General features: G+C 38.1%; 1 protein-coding gene and 1 long non-coding RNA gene across 2 annotated transcripts in view; one reads left to right on the top strand and one right to left on the bottom strand.

The window, feature by feature from the left end:
- LOC148759233 (uncharacterized) overlaps positions 1-4075 on the top strand; it is a 41552-nt gene extending 37477 nt beyond the window's left edge. Inside the window, exon 3 of the long non-coding RNA XR_016018041.1 lies at positions 1236-4075. This is a non-coding gene — a long non-coding RNA (uncharacterized LOC148759233). The remainder of the gene's footprint in view (positions 1-1235) is intronic.
- LOC148759234 (ankyrin repeat domain-containing protein 26-like) overlaps positions 1-17420 on the bottom strand; it is a 35741-nt gene extending 18321 nt beyond the window's left edge. The window contains exons 1-8 of the mRNA XM_088788905.1: positions 15407-17420; positions 13555-13734; positions 12309-12379; positions 11018-11155; positions 8660-9619; positions 7157-7306; positions 3978-4048; positions 3544-3637 (exon numbers count right to left, since the gene is read on the bottom strand). Of these exons, the coding sequence (XP_088645031.1) occupies positions 3544-3637; positions 3978-4048; positions 7157-7306; positions 8660-9619; positions 11018-11155; positions 12309-12379; positions 13555-13630 (1560 nt within the window). The 5' untranslated portion in view covers positions 13631-13734; positions 15407-17420. The remainder of the gene's footprint in view (positions 1-3543; positions 3638-3977; positions 4049-7156; positions 7307-8659; positions 9620-11017; positions 11156-12308; positions 12380-13554; positions 13735-15406) is intronic.
- Positions 17421-18810: the final 1390 nt, after the last annotated feature.

The following is an 18810-nucleotide window of genomic DNA, read 5'->3' on the forward strand; positions in this document are numbered from 1 at the left end:
CTTATAATACTGGTTTGGTACTGATGAACTCCTTTAGTTTTTGTTTTGTTTTGTTTTTTTCTCCAGAAAGCTCTTTATCTGTCCTATGACACTTAATTATAGCTTTGCTGGGTAGACAAATCTTAGCTGTAGGCATGTCTTCATCACTTTGAATATTTCTGCCAATCCCTTCAGGCCCACGAAGTTGCTCTTGAGAAATCAGCTGCTACTCTCATGGGTGCTCCTTTACAGATTACTAAGAGCCTTTTTCTTGCTGTTTTCAAAAGTCTTTATTTGCATCTAAACTTTGGCATTTTAATTTTGACGTATCTTGGTATGGGCCTGTTGGGGCTCATCTTCTTTGAAACTCTGTGATTTCTGGGCTTATATGTCCATTTCCTTCACCAAGTTAGGGAAGTTTTCAGACATTATTTCTTCAAGTACATTTTGAACCCCTTCATTTCTTTCTTCTTCTCGTACTACCCGTATGATGAGACTGTTGTTATGCTTGACATTCTCAGAGTTCCCTTAAGCTATCCTCATAGTTTGGATTCTTTTTGCTGGTCTCATTGGGTAGTCTCTGCTACCATAGCTTCTAAATCGCTCATGCGATTCTCTGCTTCATCTAATCAGTTTTCATTCCCTTGAAGACATTCGCTTTTTCAGTTATTTTATTCTTCACTTATGACTGGTTCAATTTTTTTGTTTTCTATCTTCATTTTTGTGTTTCCTATCTGTTAGTTGAAGTTCTCCTTGAGGTCACTGAGCATCCTAACAACCAGTGTTTGGAACTCTGCATCTGCTAGATTGCTCTTCTCTATCTTGCTCAGTATTTTTCTGGAGGTTTGCTCTGTTCTTTTATTTGGCATACGTTTCTTTGACTCCCCATTTTGGCTTCCTCCCAGTGTTTGTTTCTATGTATTTGGTAGGGCTGCTGTGTCTCCCAGACCTATTGGAGTGTCCTCATGTAGTAGGTGTCCTGTGGGGCCCAGTGGCACGTACTAGCTGTTAACTAGAGCCGGGTGCTATAGGAGTGTCCTTTGTGTGGGTTGTCTGTACTCTCACGTTGTAGTGCAGCCTTGGTTGCTGTTTGCATGTCAATGGGAGGTATTGATTGTCAGACTGTTTGGTTGAGGACTGACCATGACTACAGTGGAGGAGCTGTTTTTGCAGGGGCTGCCCCTATAGAGCAGGATTCGCTGTAGCATGGCACTGGTGTCTACCCTGTATACACTTTGGTTGTATCTTCCTGGCAGGCACCCCGGTGATGCTCCCGCTCTGTCCAAAGATGGCCTCCAAGTATGTCAGCCCTAGGGACTCCTGGAAGCGGCCCGGCCACAGGCCTAGTTCAGCTGCAGCCTGTGTCCTGCCCAGGGCTACCTAGCTTGACCACAAAGCAGGATGTAGATGGCTGCCACCCGCACCGGCTTTGGAGGTGCCTGAAGAGTTCCAGTTGTGAACCACAGCCAGCTTCCACTAGTGCCATCTTGGGTCTGCACAGCAAGAGGTAAAGGTCAGCTGAAGCCACACACTGCTTGTTTGGGTTTTGTGAAAATTTGAGAGGTTTTAGGAAAGTCTGCAGCACGAGCCAAGACAGGATGTTTTTTTTTTTTTTTTGGAAACACCACTGGAAGCAGCTTGGATTTGCTCCCTAGTTAGGTGGGGCAGGTTCTCAGGGATTCACCAGGGTGGGATGGACATTGTTAGCCACGTTGATGTAGACTCAAGAGATGGCGGCTCCCATGTCTCACACCGCAACGGGTGATGGATCAGTTCAGAAAGAATGGATTCTACAAGCACCTCTGTGTGGGAGAAAGCTCCCTTCCAGCCGTCAACCTAAAGCCAGAAAACGTATTTCCTTTCCTTATGTCCCTGACATCTTTTGAACTACTGCCCAGAGTTGGAGCTCAGAGCAAGTGAGTCCCTCAGTTAGTAATCCCATTCCCAAGTCCTTTAAGAGAATTGACTGGGACTCTAGCCATCCTTCATCTCACCCAGCCACTGGTTTCCACACCCAGAAGTTATGGGGACATCTCTCTCCAGCACTGGAATCCTGGGCTAGGATGCCTGGTGTGGAGCTGGGACCACTTGCACCTCCAGGTGGACCACCGCATCCACGATATCCCTCCCGATTTTTAACAGTCAAACAGGGGTCTGGCATCAGCTTGTTCTGTTTTTCTGCCCCTCCTACCAGTTTCGAGGTGACTTCTTCTGTATGTCCTTAGTGGTAGGACGACTTTGGTTGAACTAGACTTCAGGTGATGCTCAGTGATGATTGTTCTGTAGTTTAGTTGTAATTTTGATGTGGTCATGAGAGGAGGCAAGCATGGCATTTACCTACTCTGCTATCTAGACCACAAATCCCCAATTTTTCAATTTTTGATACTTCAATTTTTGATACTTCAATAGATTTCTTTATAAAACTGCCATGTGACAACTCCTGGAACTACCATTCACGTAAGACTCCTTTTCAACACATTATCATGTCACTCATATGAAAAGTATGCTAACGTAATGTGACTTAATTGACAAGAAGTCTAGACAAAAATTTTTTTCAAAGTTTCTTTGGCCACAAAAAGGACCATCAGCACAATCTTCTGTTTCCCTTGATGGGCATGTCTGTCTAATGAAATTGCTTAGACCTGGCTACTGTGACTGAAATACACCAGCTGGAAGGTACATCTACGTCATTGGTCCACCACAGGGGTCACAATGCGATCTTAGGATGGGAAATCCTAGGGAGCCTCTCCTCCAGAGGACAGGAGGATGTCAGGGGAATGTTGTTCTGCTTAGGAAACAGTGATACAGTTTTCCCTGTCCATCGGGAAATTGTCATCCTGGATGACACATCAATCTTTTCTGACATCGAACTGTTAAATCTTTAAAAGCGTATGATTAACTCAAGTGAATGGAAAAAGATTAGTTTCTAAACTTGCAAAGCTAGGAGCACTATGTTACTATGTAAGGCCTTGATTGGACATTCATTTCTACTTTTACACTTGCATCTGTTTTCTTTTTCAAAATCCAACAAAGAGAAAAGTATATTCTTTTCAGGAAACATTTGCACAATGACCCAGTATTCTTTAATGATGAAGAAAACAAATTAGAACATTAAAAGTAATTTGTTCTCCAAATCTCACTAAAGGGTTTACATTTCAAGGGAAATTCAGAATTCTGGATCAAATCCTTACTCAAATGCCTGGACTCAAACAGATATTTGTAGTCCGATGTTTGTGACAGCATAATTAGCAACAGCCAAAAGTTGGAAAAACCCAAATGTTGGACAAACGAAACGATAAATGAAACGTGGTATACATCAAATATTGCCTTTAGACTATCGCAATCTTTTTTTATAAAATTCTTACCACAAAAATCATTAATTTTATGAACTGAGATTTCTTTCTCTGTGGAGAGGAATTACATTACTCCCAGCAAGTAGTATCAACATGGATACGGTACTTTTATTAACGAGACTGTTCTTATTGTCTAAAATAGTATTATATGCTACTATGACAGACATAAAAATTCCTTTGCAGTATGACAGAAATGAAGAGACTAACTTACCAAGCTTGTACCTGACAGGTTCCTGCGAAGGTGTTCGATTATGCCCTCTAGCTTTTTATTTATCGTTTTTATGACAGCATTTTGAGTTTCAAGCCTAAAGTGAATATTTTGACATAATTATTCTCACACATTGACTTTAAAGCATACCACATAATCTCTGAACAAATATCTGAAGGTGCAACTACATAAAATCTTACAAATTCAAAAGCGCATGATTTGGCAATTGTGCCATTTTTCTAGTTGTGAATTGTGGACAATGTGCAAAAGTAGAGATAATGTACACAAATTACTCTTTTCAAGGTAGCTCAAAGCTGACATTTTGACCCAGCTTCACACTCATGTGTTTATTGTTATAACTGATCTAATTGTCATAATACACTACACGTCTGCTTTATAAATACTCAAGGTACTTTCTGTGCTGCTTTAAATTATACCTTTGCACATGATCTTGGATCTTCTCGGTACATTGCGCATCCTCTGCATGTCGGGCACTTGCTTCTTGCTGCTAAAATAAAGAAAAAGTGATGTTGAAGTACTGATGATCTATGACATCTGACAATTAAGTTCGCAAACTTGTTGCATGATGTTGCTCCCCTTTTTTTTTTATATGTGTGAGGGATTGTTCATTATGAATTTCTACCAACTGGACAAACAGTTAACCAAGTTTACTCTTTGGAAGTGCTGAAACGGTTGTGTGAAAAAGTTAAGACGGCCTGAACTTTTAGCCAACGACTCATTGCTCTTGTATCACGACAATGCACCAGCTCACATGGCGCTGTCCGTGAGGGAGATTTTAGCCTGTAAACAAATAACTGTATTACAACACCCTCCCTACTCACCTGATCTGGGCCCCAATGACTAAATATGTCATTACCCAAAGATAAAGAAAATATGGAAAGGAAGACTATTTGATGACATTCAGGACATCAAGGGTAATATGATGACAGCAATGATGGCCATTCCAGAAAAAGAGTTCCCAAATTGCTTTGAACTGTGAACTAGGTGGTGGCAGCGGTGCATAGCTTCCCAAAGGGACCTTTGTGACTGTAGTGATAGTCAGCAAGGAGGTATGTAGCACTTTTTCTAGAATGAGTTCTCACACTTAATTATCATACCTTGTAGTACAAATGACCTGAGAAGTCACACATACTGTATTCCAAGCATCCCATCAACTCTAATTTTAAATATTCACGTACGTGAATTACCAGCCTATTCCAGGGAGTTTGAAAGCTAACAGGCTACTCTTGGGGGCAGTCAGACAGTTCATGGAATAGTTTGAGGGGCAGTAATTAAACAAGAGCAAAATGCCTGGGCTTTTATCCCAAGTCCATCAGTTATTAGCTGGGTGACCTTGAGCAAAATACTTAAATTTTTTGGGTCTCAGTTTCTTCATGTATAAAATGAGACAATAGTGGCATCTACCTCACTGGGATATGGGGAAGATTAAATTAGGGAACATATGTAATAGAAAAGGACACGGCACACAGTAAAATCAAAGGGTTTGCAGTTAGCATTATTAGTGTTGCTGTATTTTAAGTTCTAATACAATTTGATATTTACATGGATGGGATGCCAATGGAAGTGGTCTGTTACACCAGTTACAGTGAAATCATTCATCAAACTATTGGCAATGTCAGCAAATGGGGAGCATTAAGCCCGGAATAGAACCCCAGTACTAAAATCCTTTTACCAATTCCACTAGCCAACAGTACATTTTCTCTGCTTGTAATAATTTATACGTTACTATGTCTCTGTACCACTCAGTGGGTAATGAGTAAGGACTGCAATGCAAATACCACCTCCTGGATTGAGCATACAATTTACATGACCATGAGAGGCAGGGTAAAGCCACTGACATGGAAATAACGGACTCTAGTGCCAAACCCAACTTCCCAAATCAATTCATTCCCAGCAACTGATTAGGTTGGGATGTGTTAGCAAGCACTCAGAAGAGTAGATGAAAGCACCATGCTCTGGCAGATCAGAAAAGGCATCCTCAGAACTGTACAGTAAGAACGTGCTATCAATCTGTACACCCTGTCTGGCTGCAGAGAGGAAGGGCTGGTTCCCTGTTATTTTATTTTTTTTATTTTCATGGAGGGGGGAAAACGACCATTTCATTGAACAATTTTCTATTAGATTCGTGCTTTCAATTTTATACATAATTGTGAGAAATACTTTCAGAATACAAGTTTAATTATATCAATGTCTCCAAGGGGAAGTATTGGTTTGGTATAAAATATTTAATTTTATCCTAACAACTGTTAAAGAAAACATTTTCAATTTATGCAAGGATAGGTGCCATCATATCAAATACTATTTCCCCTTAGACAAACTTATACTTAGAAAGACAGAATTCTCTTTCATGAAAAATTAAAACTATGTCAAATTTTGGGCTTGATTGCTCTGCACAGACTATCTGACAAGTTCTGAGGAACATGAGTTCAATGAGAATTGGAACAGTCAGAGAAAGCTTCACGGAGAGGTGAGACTGGGAGCGAGAAATCCGGGGGCAGGGAAATCAAAACATTGGCTCCCCCATAGCTTGTCAACTCGTGTTCATAGCAGAATTATTAACAGTCAAAAAGTGGAAACAACACAAAGTCCCATCAACTGATGAATGGGTAAGTATTTTGTCCACAAAGTGAAGTAATGTTGGGCAATAGGAAGAAATAGCTAACAATTGATATGTGCCACAACACGGTTGAACCCTGGAAATGAGATGTTACGTGAAAGAAGCCAGTCACAAAGGACCTCGTATCTTGTGATTCCATTTACATGAAACATCCAAAATAGGCAAATCTATAGAGACAGAAAGTAGATTGGTGGTTGCCTGAGGCTGGGAGAGACAGGAAGACGGGTGACAGCTAAGTGATGTGGGGTTTCTTTTGGGGGTCATGGAAATGTTCTATAATTGTGGTGATAGTTCCACAATTCTCTGAATGTAACAAGAGACATTGAATTGTATATTTTAAATGGCTGAAATATGATATGGGAATTGCATCCCAATGAAGATTAAAAAGAAAAAAAACAATAGTAAATCTAGATTATTTTCTTAATTCTCTATTGTGGGTGTGCATAATATAATGATCTACGTATTTCTATACTTTTAAAATATTTCTAAAATGAAAACAAAATGAAGGAAATGCCTACTTCAACTGGTTTGTATAATGAACTTTCTGTACAAGTCAGTCTGAAGTCCATGAAACATATGCCAATGCTGTAACCGTTCACAAAAGCGATGATAAGAAATAAGACAAATGTCTGAATTGTGCTAGTAAACATTATCTTCTGATCTTAAATGGCTGCTCATCGTGGTCATGGACCTATCACTACAAAAGATTGTTTAGTAGGAAAAAAGTCTCTCGATTTCTATGAGGAACTCTGCCTATTTCTCAACGTTACCAAGGGTATAGACTACAAACACATACAATGCAAATAGCAGGATGGAAGCCAGAATTTAAGGAAGAAGTGCATTATAAAGATAATAAAATTATAATAAATTAAGTACAAGGAAAACACAAAAGAGAGCTGCCTTGAAAATCAGCATCCTAAAACACTTTATATTAATCAACTATCGATGAACTGTTGACAGGTTACATTTCACACATACCTGACTTGGGAGTTGCTCTAATGTCTTGAAATCCTGCCTCTCAGCTTCTGAATTCATATGCTGATGTGATCTAACCTGCAGTGAAGCCTCTGACTTAGGCAGTTTTTTTATGGTGTCCGGTAGCTCTCGTTGAAGTTGTCTCCCAACCACCTAGGAAGATGATTCTGTTAGTGATTTTATAATCCCATCTATTAAATTACGTTAAAATTCGCTAACTCTAACATATTAATACAATACATAGCTTGAAAAAGATCACCCCACGCATCAGTTCACCTTCTTTTCTTCTTTTGGACAAATTCTGTTTACTGAATCTGGGTAAGACACAGAAGGTGTGATCCTGCTGCCCACTCACTATTACGTAGGTTACTTGAACAACAGATTCAGCCCCACTCTCCACTTCCCCTGATGAAGCTGCAAAGCTTAACAATCTCCTGACATCTCAAGGGGAGCTAGGTATGTCGGTGGGACTAGTGGTAGTCAATTCTACATTGTGGAATGTTTTCCCCCTTTTTTATCACAGGTTTAAATTGACTTCACAGGTCCTCACGTATGCAGTCCACTGCTCACAACCTTCCAACAGATTCCTGTATCTTAGAAGAAAAGCGACTCATTCCACTGGTCTTCAGGGCCCCAGGTAACACGGCCTGGACCTCCCTTCCTGCTACACATGAATCCTGCCACCCCTCACTCGTCTGAAAATGGAGACCCAATGCCAAATTAATAAATCAGAGACCGCTGCAATTCTCTTTGAAATGGACAAACTTCTGTCCAAATGATAGTAAATGGGCCTTGCGATGAGAAATATGAATTTGTAAAAATATTCAGAGACTATTATTCATAGCAGTGGGAAGATTAAATCAAGTAGAGTTTTGATAGAACTCCTCACATTTGTCCCAAATTATGATTTAATGAAAAATTAGCTGCCTTTAAAGAGGTCACAGTTCATAAGAATACATTATTTGAGACTGAAATAGTTCCAATTTATATCAAATTGACATGAATAAAAACAAAATTATACCAACTGAAATGTGGAAGAAACTACTGAGGGAAAGGGACAGCATCTACACTTCAGTTCATGGGGGAAATCTAGAATTAACTGTCTAGGTAATCCACTTAATTGAACCCTTATCTCTAAAAACTCTGTTTGCATAGGAGCATTTCCATTTATCTGCTTCATAATGGTACTGCAATGTGGTAACACAAAGATGAAAATTATTAGTGAAGCGGTCTAAGACTAAATCATTCATATCAATGTGTATCTATTAATAATTTATACCTTAAAATTTCATAGTCAACACAATGCCTTTACTCACAGGAAAGCACCTCACAGGTCTAAGTTTTATTGGCTGGATACAATGTATGCTTTTAAGCTGTTAGAGCAAATACATTTGTAATCTATGTATGTTTAATATTCAGCTAGTTTGCAACATTTAGCCATCATCAAATATTTGAACACTGAATTTTCTTCCAGGAAATTTGAAAACTATCTTTCTGGATACTTACTTCTTTTTCTGATTTATCCTTTTCATACTGGCACATTCTTCCATTCAAGTGATTCAATTTGTTGACAAAATCCTGATGTTCCTCTTTCAACATACGATCTTGTTTTTCAAATACAGCTTGAAGCGCTTTTTTGAGCTGCTGAAGCTGCTCTTGAATATTCATTCCTGAGTTTTCCTTATTGTCACTTTTGTTGAACGCATCACCCAGTTGCCGTGGAAGAAGCATCTTTCCACTTTGCAGGTCAGAACCTTTCTCCTTTGGGGAGTCCGGCTCTCCAGTATATGTGCTCACTTTTCCTTGTTTCCTTTGATGCACGTGTTCAATTTTTTCCTCTTGACACTGAGTTTGGTTTGGGTCTTTCAGTACAGGTTCAAAAACCAATGTCCTGTCTCTCACAGCATATCTAGTGTGAGGGAGCTCAGTGTCTAAGCTATTGGATTTACTTTGAGCTTTAGAAAGTTGCTGAAAAAGAATCTCAGTGTTTTCTTTTAGGTTACACCTAGCAAACCTGATTTTGTCCATGAAATGCAAGCATTCATCTCTTAATCCCTGGAAAGCATTTCGTAGGTGTCTTATTAATTGCTTACAAAGCTCATAATGATGGAGAGAAGCACTAGCCAGCATATAAAGGTTGGATTCCGCTTCTATTTTCAATCTTTCTTTGCTTCGACTTTCATTCTCCAGTTGAGAGTTCAGCATTGTATTCTCGGCTGTTGGAACATTAAGCTGTCTGTTATATTCAAATATTGTTTTTGTTAGTGTTTTGTCATTCAGTTTTATCGTCTTTTGAAGACGGTCATCCTTTTGTTTTACATTTGCAGTGTCCTCAAAGTATTTTTTTTCCATTTCCTGATTCTGAGGTTTCAGTGTGTCCAGTTGCAGTCTTAGTATGGCGATTTCATCCCGTAACATCTGATTTTCACGCAACAGGTCTTTTTCTTTTTCGCAACTCTCAGAAACCTAAGTAAAACAAAGGAGACTTGTAGCTAGCACTCAATGAAATGGCATATCATGATATCGTTTGAAATTAAAGAAGAACCTAAATGTTTATATAATGAAAAGGTTGTAGTAAGTGGATATCCCATTGGAAAAATACAACATTGAATGCAAACCTCCAACTTTATACAAGCATAAATTCCCCAGAGTTAAAAAAAATTTAATGTAAGATGCTGAATCCATGAAAGTAAAAAAGAGAACTTTAAAATCATAAGAGAATTTTAAGAGTCTCAGAACTGGAAAGGCAGCAAACCCAGAAGGCATGAAATAAAAGAGTAAGAAGTTTGACTACATTTTAAAATAGAGGTTACCGTCTGAATATACACCTATCCCACAGTAAGAGTATTCACTCTGCATATATTTGGACTGATTACATTTCCTAGAATTCTTTTTCCAAGAATACTCAAAATATATTTTACTTTTCTAATATTTTCAGAGTCACCTATGAGATTAAATCTACTAATCACTGATAAATCTAGGCATTGCGCTAAGCACTTCTTTATACATCAATGAACTCATTTCGTTATCACAATCTCGAACAGAATGATTAAAAAGAGGAGCAAGGTCAGGATTTTCCCCAGGACTTTGGACTCTACAATAGTATGCTTGCTGCTCTTCTAGTGTAAACATATAAATTCAAAAGACGCCTTAGATTTCAAAATACTCAGGGAAAATAAGCTAAAAATTATAGAGCTCTTCTTAGAAAATAGTGAGATTATTTGCTGCTGCAATAAGTGTTGTTTCCCTTTCATGATGTTGAAAGGAGAAATAAATGTGAAATAGGGGAAAATACACTGACTTCTTTGAATAAAATACTCACCACTAAATTATCACTAAGTATGTATCACGGCATCCAATATCTTCAAAAGTTCCTAGTACTGAAGTAGGACTCTACTGGGAGCAAATTGTTACTTTTCTCAAAAGCAGGACAAGGAGATCTAAAAGACGGTCTCTGACCTGGCTATGCTTCTACTCCTTACAATCAGTGGAAGTGAAAACTAACCTCTCTGCTAACACAGCAAGGGGATGAAATCCCTGCCTCAAACTGCAACTTCTGTTATCAGTAGCAGTAGAGTTGAGATTGTAAAAAGCTCATTGATCCATGTAAAAAGTATTGAAAGCCTCCCCTATAGATGAGACATTGGGAACGTCACTACTTGATTGTTGGACATAAATGGATTTCAGTCAAGAATATCATTTATTGCAATGGACGGAAAATCTCACTTCCCCTAAAATACACACACACACACACACACACACCTTTAACATCCTCCAGAATTCCCATAGGTACAACATTGGTTTTCAAAATATGTCCATACACAAATACGCACACACATATTTGAAAATAACTAAACAAAATACCTCAGAATTCATTTTCTTAAGATTTATTTTTGTCTCCTTTTGTTGTTGAAGGCAATTGGTCAGAATTGCATCTTCTAATATTCTGTTGTCCTGTTCTTGAGAAAGTGGCCTCTGCGTGTCGTTTTCCTTTTGTACAACCTAGAGAATCGAATAGGAACAAAGAAAAATTAGAATGTAACTAAAATTTAACTGTTAAAAATCTTAATCTACGTTTACTTATTCCTAAATTATTGGACTGTAAGTAGAGAGTGAAAAATAAGTTGCCTTAGTCTAAATTAGAAGAAAAACATGAACCCGCAAAACTAATTTTGTCACCGTTTGCACTAAACAATCGCTTATATGTTAAACCCACCCCAAAAATGAAATAGTAAATGATTTTTAATGGCACAGAGGCTTCCTCACTTAAAATAGTTCACCACACCACATCTTAAATAGTGAGCCCCTATAGTGAATTTAAGAATATCTTTTAAAGATTAATAACGGGAGAATAGGCAAACTTTAATTAGGAGCCCACATCATTAACATCAATCAGTAAGAGAAGTAAATTCCTACATATTAATACAAATTATACACTATGATAGTGTTATACATTGACATAGTTATCTGTTGCATCCAATTCTAACTTATTCAACACCCACTAATAAGAGCAGATCAAAAATTAAGTCACATTTACTGATTTCCTACACTGAAATGAAAGGAATTAGAAAGTTATTGTTTGTGCCCTAATAACCAAAGGTCCCATCCTGGAAAGCGTGATTCTCTTAAAAGTCAGTTGAGTTGATTGCATGACCCCATTCTCTCTCTGAATGTAGACTCAGACGTCCATTACACAGAGGTCACAAGGAAGAATCCATCTCTAACCTTGACCTTAGTGACAAGCCATAGGGAACTGCACATTTTGAACCACTGACTCCTTTCACGTGAGCCCGAATCAGTGGCCATCATTTTCACATGGTTCATAATTTCAACTGTCTCATCACGTGATTCAATATTTGATGTTACTTTCTTTGTTATGTAAGGGAGTTATAAAAATTAAAGGAGCAAACAATATTCAGGACTTTATTATTATTATTTTTTGCCTCAATTCAAGGATAAAGTTGAGCTGTGAATATGTATAGATGCTAACAATATTTTAAGTTTTCTAACTAGTTCAAATGTTATACATATCATTCAATTATGACCGTGTGACTCTAAAAGGCTAGCTTGAAAGGTAATTTCAATTGGACCTATTATATTATTAAAGCACAGAAAACCATATTATACTAGAAATTTAAGCTTAAATTTTACATACACGTGTGTAGTTCTTTTCATTTCCATCAAGCCTCGCTTGCCCTTCCTCCGATGTCATTCCTAGGTGTTGTCCTGCTGACAAGTCTACATATGAGTTAAAACGAACTACTTAGAACAGTCAGATAAAAGCTATCATCTTTATAGATACAGAAAATAACATCTTATCAATTGAGAGTTCAAATTAAGCGTAATCTTTTCCTGAATACTTTACTTTACTTAAGAAATACTTCTAATTAGCTCACACTTCAACAAACCATTTGGGTAATATGGCACAAAGTAAAAGGCATACAAACGTGTCAAAAATGAATCCACCAATTCATTCATTGAACATCGATGGAAAAACAATCAGAAACAAAACGCAATTTAGAAATACAGGACAAACATATCGAATCGCACTATATACTCTGTTCTCTACCTCGTAATTGTACCTTTTGAACAACACCCTAAGATTCAACTGCAACGTCATTCATTGTTTCCACAATGACTGTTACTTCTGATGCATGTATCTGTGTACACCCTTCCTTATATCTGAAATGTTTTCCTCTACTATTCTGAAAATTTCTTTTCACCATTGAGGATTCAGCACTGGGGTTTAAGGAAGAAGGGAGAGAAGAGGAGACAGACTGCGGACACAGCTGAGAAGGAAGTGCTATGCACTAAATTCTCAATGAATCCCAATACTGCTGCAAAAGTCAATTCTAAACTATATAATGCCATAGAAAATCCAAGAAATATTTGGTTGTTGGTTTCAAAGGTGCTTTTTCAGTTACATCGCATAAAGTTATAACCAATACTTGTGAATGCCGAGCTATAAAACTAAAGCTAAAAAACTGTTTTGTTTCACTAGGCAACCTTTAGATCTTTCTGAAGTTTTCCCATCTGGTCCCAATGTGGTACATATAATCCTGCTGCCCACTCCCCAGTGTACGCTAAATACTAGTCTAAAGGAAATCACCCTTTCACCTCATTCTCTTTCTTATTTCCGTATGTTACTGTGCTTCAGGAAGAATGCCAATGTCTTGCTAAAAGTCACTCTGTTTGGTTGTAAGTTGCATAAACAGAGTAAACGTCAAGTAGATTTTGCCACAAAATGACTGTTGGAAAGTCAGAACTATGATGGGGCTACATAGAGGTGGGCTGGGGTTGAACACTTTCTGTATCTTTATTTCCTTCTTTGCTTTCTCTGTTTTCTGGCAGCGGTGATTCACACAAGTCATGGAGCCTATGATTACCTAACAGAAACACACCTACAATCTGACTCTTTCGTTTGTCTATTACGGTCATCTGTCCAAACTCTGTGGATGCTGACAGAGGTTTGCTCATTGAGTGTGATGCAAACGGCCTTTTATCACCAACTTTCCAATCCCCGGATCTTTGAGAAGTTCCATGATCGAAAGTCAAAGAAGTAGCATTCCATTTGGAAGAAGCTGAAAATAAAGTTTTCATTTATTAGGAGGTAAAAATAACACAAAGTTGACCATCTTGAAAAACTTCCTTTTTCAGAGAAGCGGTCCCACGTCCTCCTTTTCCCCGAACACACTACTCCTTCCGAGCACATTTTATTTTAAGTGTCCTATATTGCCATTCTCATAGGTAAGTTTAATTCATTATTGTCACTCAGCAATTTCTATTATGTAATGTGTTTCCAATTAAAGCTTTCCTTAATAGTTAACATGGTGCCGGATGTGAATTTTTTTGTCGTTCTCAAAAGTCATGTCTAACCACTTATCTTAAGTTCAAATATGTGTGACAAACATGGGATTAGAAAAAAAGCTTTTAAAGCATGGTACTATTACAAATTAGAAACTACTTATTATAAGAAAATAGTCTTTTCTAAATGCTTCAAGATCTTCAGAATTCATTTTTTAACCCTTCCATAAACAGAAATTCATATGACAAATGACAGACTTGGGTGACTTTGTTGTTTCCAAGGAAAAATACGATCAAACTAGGTCCACACTAGCTCCAAGGAGTACAGTGAACTATGAGACAGAAAATGAATATATAGCAAACTTATTTTCCTTTTGCTTTTTAAACAAAATTCTCACCTTAAATCTTAAAGACAAGTGAAAGAAAACCACAACTGTAGAAGAGAAGCTTTAAAACTATTTTATCACTTCACAACCAGGGAGCCCGTATGTCATTTAAAACAGTAGTTTCCAATGTCCTGTGAGAATCCCTAAAGTCCCAAGATCAGTCAGTCGAGGGGCCCGAAAAGGTCAAAACTATTTTCACAGAAACACTGACTGTCATTGGCCATTTTCACTCTCATTCTCTTCTAAGTGTACAGTAGAGTTCTCCACAGCCGTGATATCACAGCTCTGATGGTAACATCATAGGTCTGATGGTGACTGGCTCGTAGCTCTAATGGCTCAAGGAATGCATGCCTGTGTGTGCTCGTATTTTAAAATTTTCAGGTTTAAAGTCTAATATTGTAACTATCAATGGAGACCACCGACAAAAGAAAATACTTTGGAATTCTCAATAAGTTTTAATAGCATAAAAGAATCCCGGGGCACAAAAGATTCAGAAATACTGTTTTCAAAGACTGTGTCTACCAGATATTCATTACTATTAATTACTTCTCTCATTTTTAATAATCAAAGACTCCATAAGTTCATGTACACGCACAGCCAGTGTCTGCTCATCAGAACATCTGGTTGGCTTAAGAGCATCAGTGTTACAACACTAAGAGGAAGTAAAGTTAAAACGCAATTGACATGGTAGCGACTGAGGCTTACTCTGGGCAAACGTCAAAATTCAAATAACCATTTGGAAACCCTGGAAATATCTTCCAGTGTGATAATTAACCCCTGAGAACCCCTAATAAGCACAGGGGTTCCAAACTGGGACTTTTTGGGGTATCGAAACAAGAGGAGAAACATTTTAGTGAAGTCACACTTTTAAAATCTCATTTTCTTAGTCCTGTCGATGTCTTTTCTCTCAAACTTCGATAGCAACAATGACATCACTTTACTTATGTCAAATCCTTCAATTAAATTTGTAACAAAAAAAAGGAATGAGGAAGAGAAGATTGCACGCATGCCAAATGTCCGCGCGTACTGCTTCCCAAAATTAAATTGGTGTTACAAAGTGCACCTGGTCTGCAGGGTTGCGCACCGTACTTTCCTACAGCTTCCTCAGGAACAGGATCTTCCACTTCAATGCTGGTCTGAAGGGGTTAGGAAACAAGATGATTAGTAACTCATGGACACTTCATACCATCTCTAGTTAATAATTCAGGATGAAAATGTTAAAGTTCTTACCTCCAAGAAAAGCATTTTTTGAAAAATATGTATCTAAGGAAATATTAGGTTGGTGCAAATGTAATTGCAATTTTGCAATTTGTTCTTTACCTTTGAAACCCCAATTACTTTCGCAACAACCTAATACTTTGATAAGTGCACTTGATATAACCGTTACATATTTCTAATCACAGCTTTGTTTTTTAGTGCTAAAACAAGATACTTGCTTGACATGGTAAGAAACCTTGGTGTATGTCCAGCTGAGTCTAAACAGAACATTTTAGAACCTACTTCATCTAGGTCCACAAGAGCTAGGAGAAACCGAACTGTTATTTGACAAAAATTTTGATAGAAAAAATCATTGACCCAAGTGGCAAAGAGATAAGAAAAACTTTTCATTATATTATGTGTCAATAAATAATAGGAAAAATGGTATATATAGTTATGCAACTTTTCAAAAAAGTATAATAATTTGTAATCAGGGAAAAATAAGAACATTTACTTATTATAATCATCTAAAATGTACCAGACACTTACCATGCACATTTTACTTCTTTCCCACACAGAACAACAAGTATAAAAATGGGTTGATGATGGTTACCCCACTTCCTCTTCCTGGCCATTCCAAGACGTTAGAATACAATGATGGACAGATGCGATCCATTGCAGTCTCTGTCCAGCAGGTTTTGCTTCTAGATCTTCACACGACTGGCTCCTTCTCATGCTTCACTTGGCAGTTTTTGTCACACTCACAAAGATCTTTCCTGACCACTGATATTCCACTCCCACTCCTATTCCAACTACAACCATGCCCGACCCCCGACAATATTCTTTAACCCAGCATTCTCCATTCTGCTTAAATGACGCAGATATAGTGACTTATAATGGACTGTCGTTCACTTGTTTTTCTGCTTGTACAGCTACAGCTGTCCCCTGAACTTCTCCAGTCAGTGTCTAACTGCCCAGCACACAGCTGGTATCCAACTAGAAATTTACTCAAGGTGAAAACATTCAGCTCGCACCAACAAAGCCTCAAGTACCAAAACACTACACATCTACAGGGTATTGCCAATCACAGTCTCTGAAACTTAACATCCCCCAGGTGAGAAATCCACGTGCCCCTTCTAACTTCTCCACTCTGTTCTTGACACTACTGCCATTTGATTGTCCTACAGGTTTACAAAAAGTGTCCCCGATATTTAATAAGTCGCTGCATCTCACTGTGATCATTGTGTTTTACATTCTATAGCACCCTTTACAGTTTTCGAAGTGTTTTCACATTTGTTACCACATTTGTGCATTCCACATACCTCAAAGGTAGTCATTAGTACCATTATGACAAATGAGGGCACTGACATCCGACAGGTTAAGAAGGAGTTGCCCCAAGACCCCACAGCTAGCAAGTGACCCATGCAGGATTCTACTGCGTTCTTATCGTCAAACGCAGTGTCTGTGCCAGGAGGCAGCAGTTGCCTATATCAGAAGATCACACTCCTCCTGTCTCTTTCCACAGCTGTCACCTCACATTGGCTCATCATTACACTGTACTTCCATTACTGCAAGTACAGTTGCCATCAAGTGACTCAATGCCTGCTGTTTTAACTGAACGAGACAGTTGTTACATAGTAAAGCAGCGCTCAGCCAAATTGTTGTTAGTGTAATCCAACATATTAGTAGTATTCACCATGCTTTTCCTACCATAGAAAAGTTCCTTGCAGATCTATTTGACAATACAAATATAATAATACTTTGGTGTCCCAGGCATTATCTTCTCAAGTTCCAAATTATAAAAACACCCTACAATCCAAACTCTTTCTTTCTGAAACTCATTAGGACATTTCCACATCTACAAAAACCACAGAGTCATGCATTTGGGTATAGGTCGAGCTGGAATAATTCTTTACCTTTTAGGTAAACTTCACTTCAGATCCCAAACTGACTCCTTAAGACTTGGAAGCCTACGTGTTTTATACTATTCTGCACTGACTTCCTAAAGTGAAACTTGCAAGTTAGCAGAATTGTACTACGCTGTCTTATTAGATTAACCACATAGCTAGTTTATTAATTATAGGATAAACCATCAAAAAATGATTTGTATGGGGAAATGCAGAGGTGAGAAAGTAAAGTCAAAGCACACCCTTTTCGTTTTAACATCACAGAATGGTGATTTTGTAAATAACATTGATAATAATAATAATTCTGAAAGACAGTACCTCAGAATCCCAAGGTGATTCTTCATCTTCATCTTGTCCTAATCCTAATGATGACTTTTTAACTATAAAATGGAGTCACAGGTACATTAATGTGAACGTATATTACTGTGCATTTTAAATACACATTCAGTCATGCTTATTTCCATAAAAGTAATAGCAGAAAAGAATTTCAGGGGGTGGAAGCGTTTGCAAGAAGAAGCAGTTGTTAATAGTGGGGATACTTTTGCAAAAAAAGATAGGAAAGAATGCTTAAAAGAAGTGAATATCACATGTGGGTCGACACATGTTAGATTTGTTTATAGCAGAGCTTAAGCTAGAAAGAATTCATAGATAGTCACTAAATTACCACGTATATTATCCTGGTGTGCACTGTCAACACAAGTCAAATTATCATTGCTTGTTTGGTCTTGTGGAGCACTTTCAATAATAGCCACACGATTTTCTCTTTTTCCAATTGCCGGCTTGGTTGCTTCTTTCTAGTAAAGAAAACAAAAAGAAAGAAAAACCCAACTTCAGAAAACATCATATTCATTTACTCGTTCACTCACTCACTCAGTCCATCCATCGGTGGGACAAGAAAACTTTACTGTAGGCAACAAATCATAGGCACAGACCCAGGGGAAGCTGGAAATACAAATGAAACATTTTGTCCTACATTCTAGTAGGAGTAGAGATATTATAATACATGAAAAAATAAGAACAGAAAAGTACCGCTCGCTACTTGTACACCTGAAGTGAATAAAGTACAGTTAGATCATACAAGAGACAACAATCAGTTGTACCAGGCGAGCTCAGCAGATGCGGCAAAGATAGGGCTGCATCTCGACAGTTATACGAGGTGCTGAGGGAAGGCATGAAGGGGAATCCAGAAGGGCAGAGGGAGCAAAAGCCTGAGGATGAAACAACATGTTGCAAGTGAGGGCCGCAAAGGGATGGGGTAAGCCTGGAACACTGAGAATGGGATGGAGATACCGCTGCCGTTTCAGAACCAAATCAAAGAAGGCACGTGTCATGCTAGCATATGAATTTTACCCTCACATAATGG

Source organism: Rhinolophus sinicus, chromosome 1, assembly GCF_057876585.1.
Source record: "Rhinolophus sinicus isolate RSI-liver-muscle chromosome 1, RSI-T2T, whole genome shotgun sequence".
Classification (NCBI taxonomy): domain Eukaryota; kingdom Metazoa; phylum Chordata; class Mammalia; order Chiroptera; family Rhinolophidae; genus Rhinolophus; species Rhinolophus sinicus.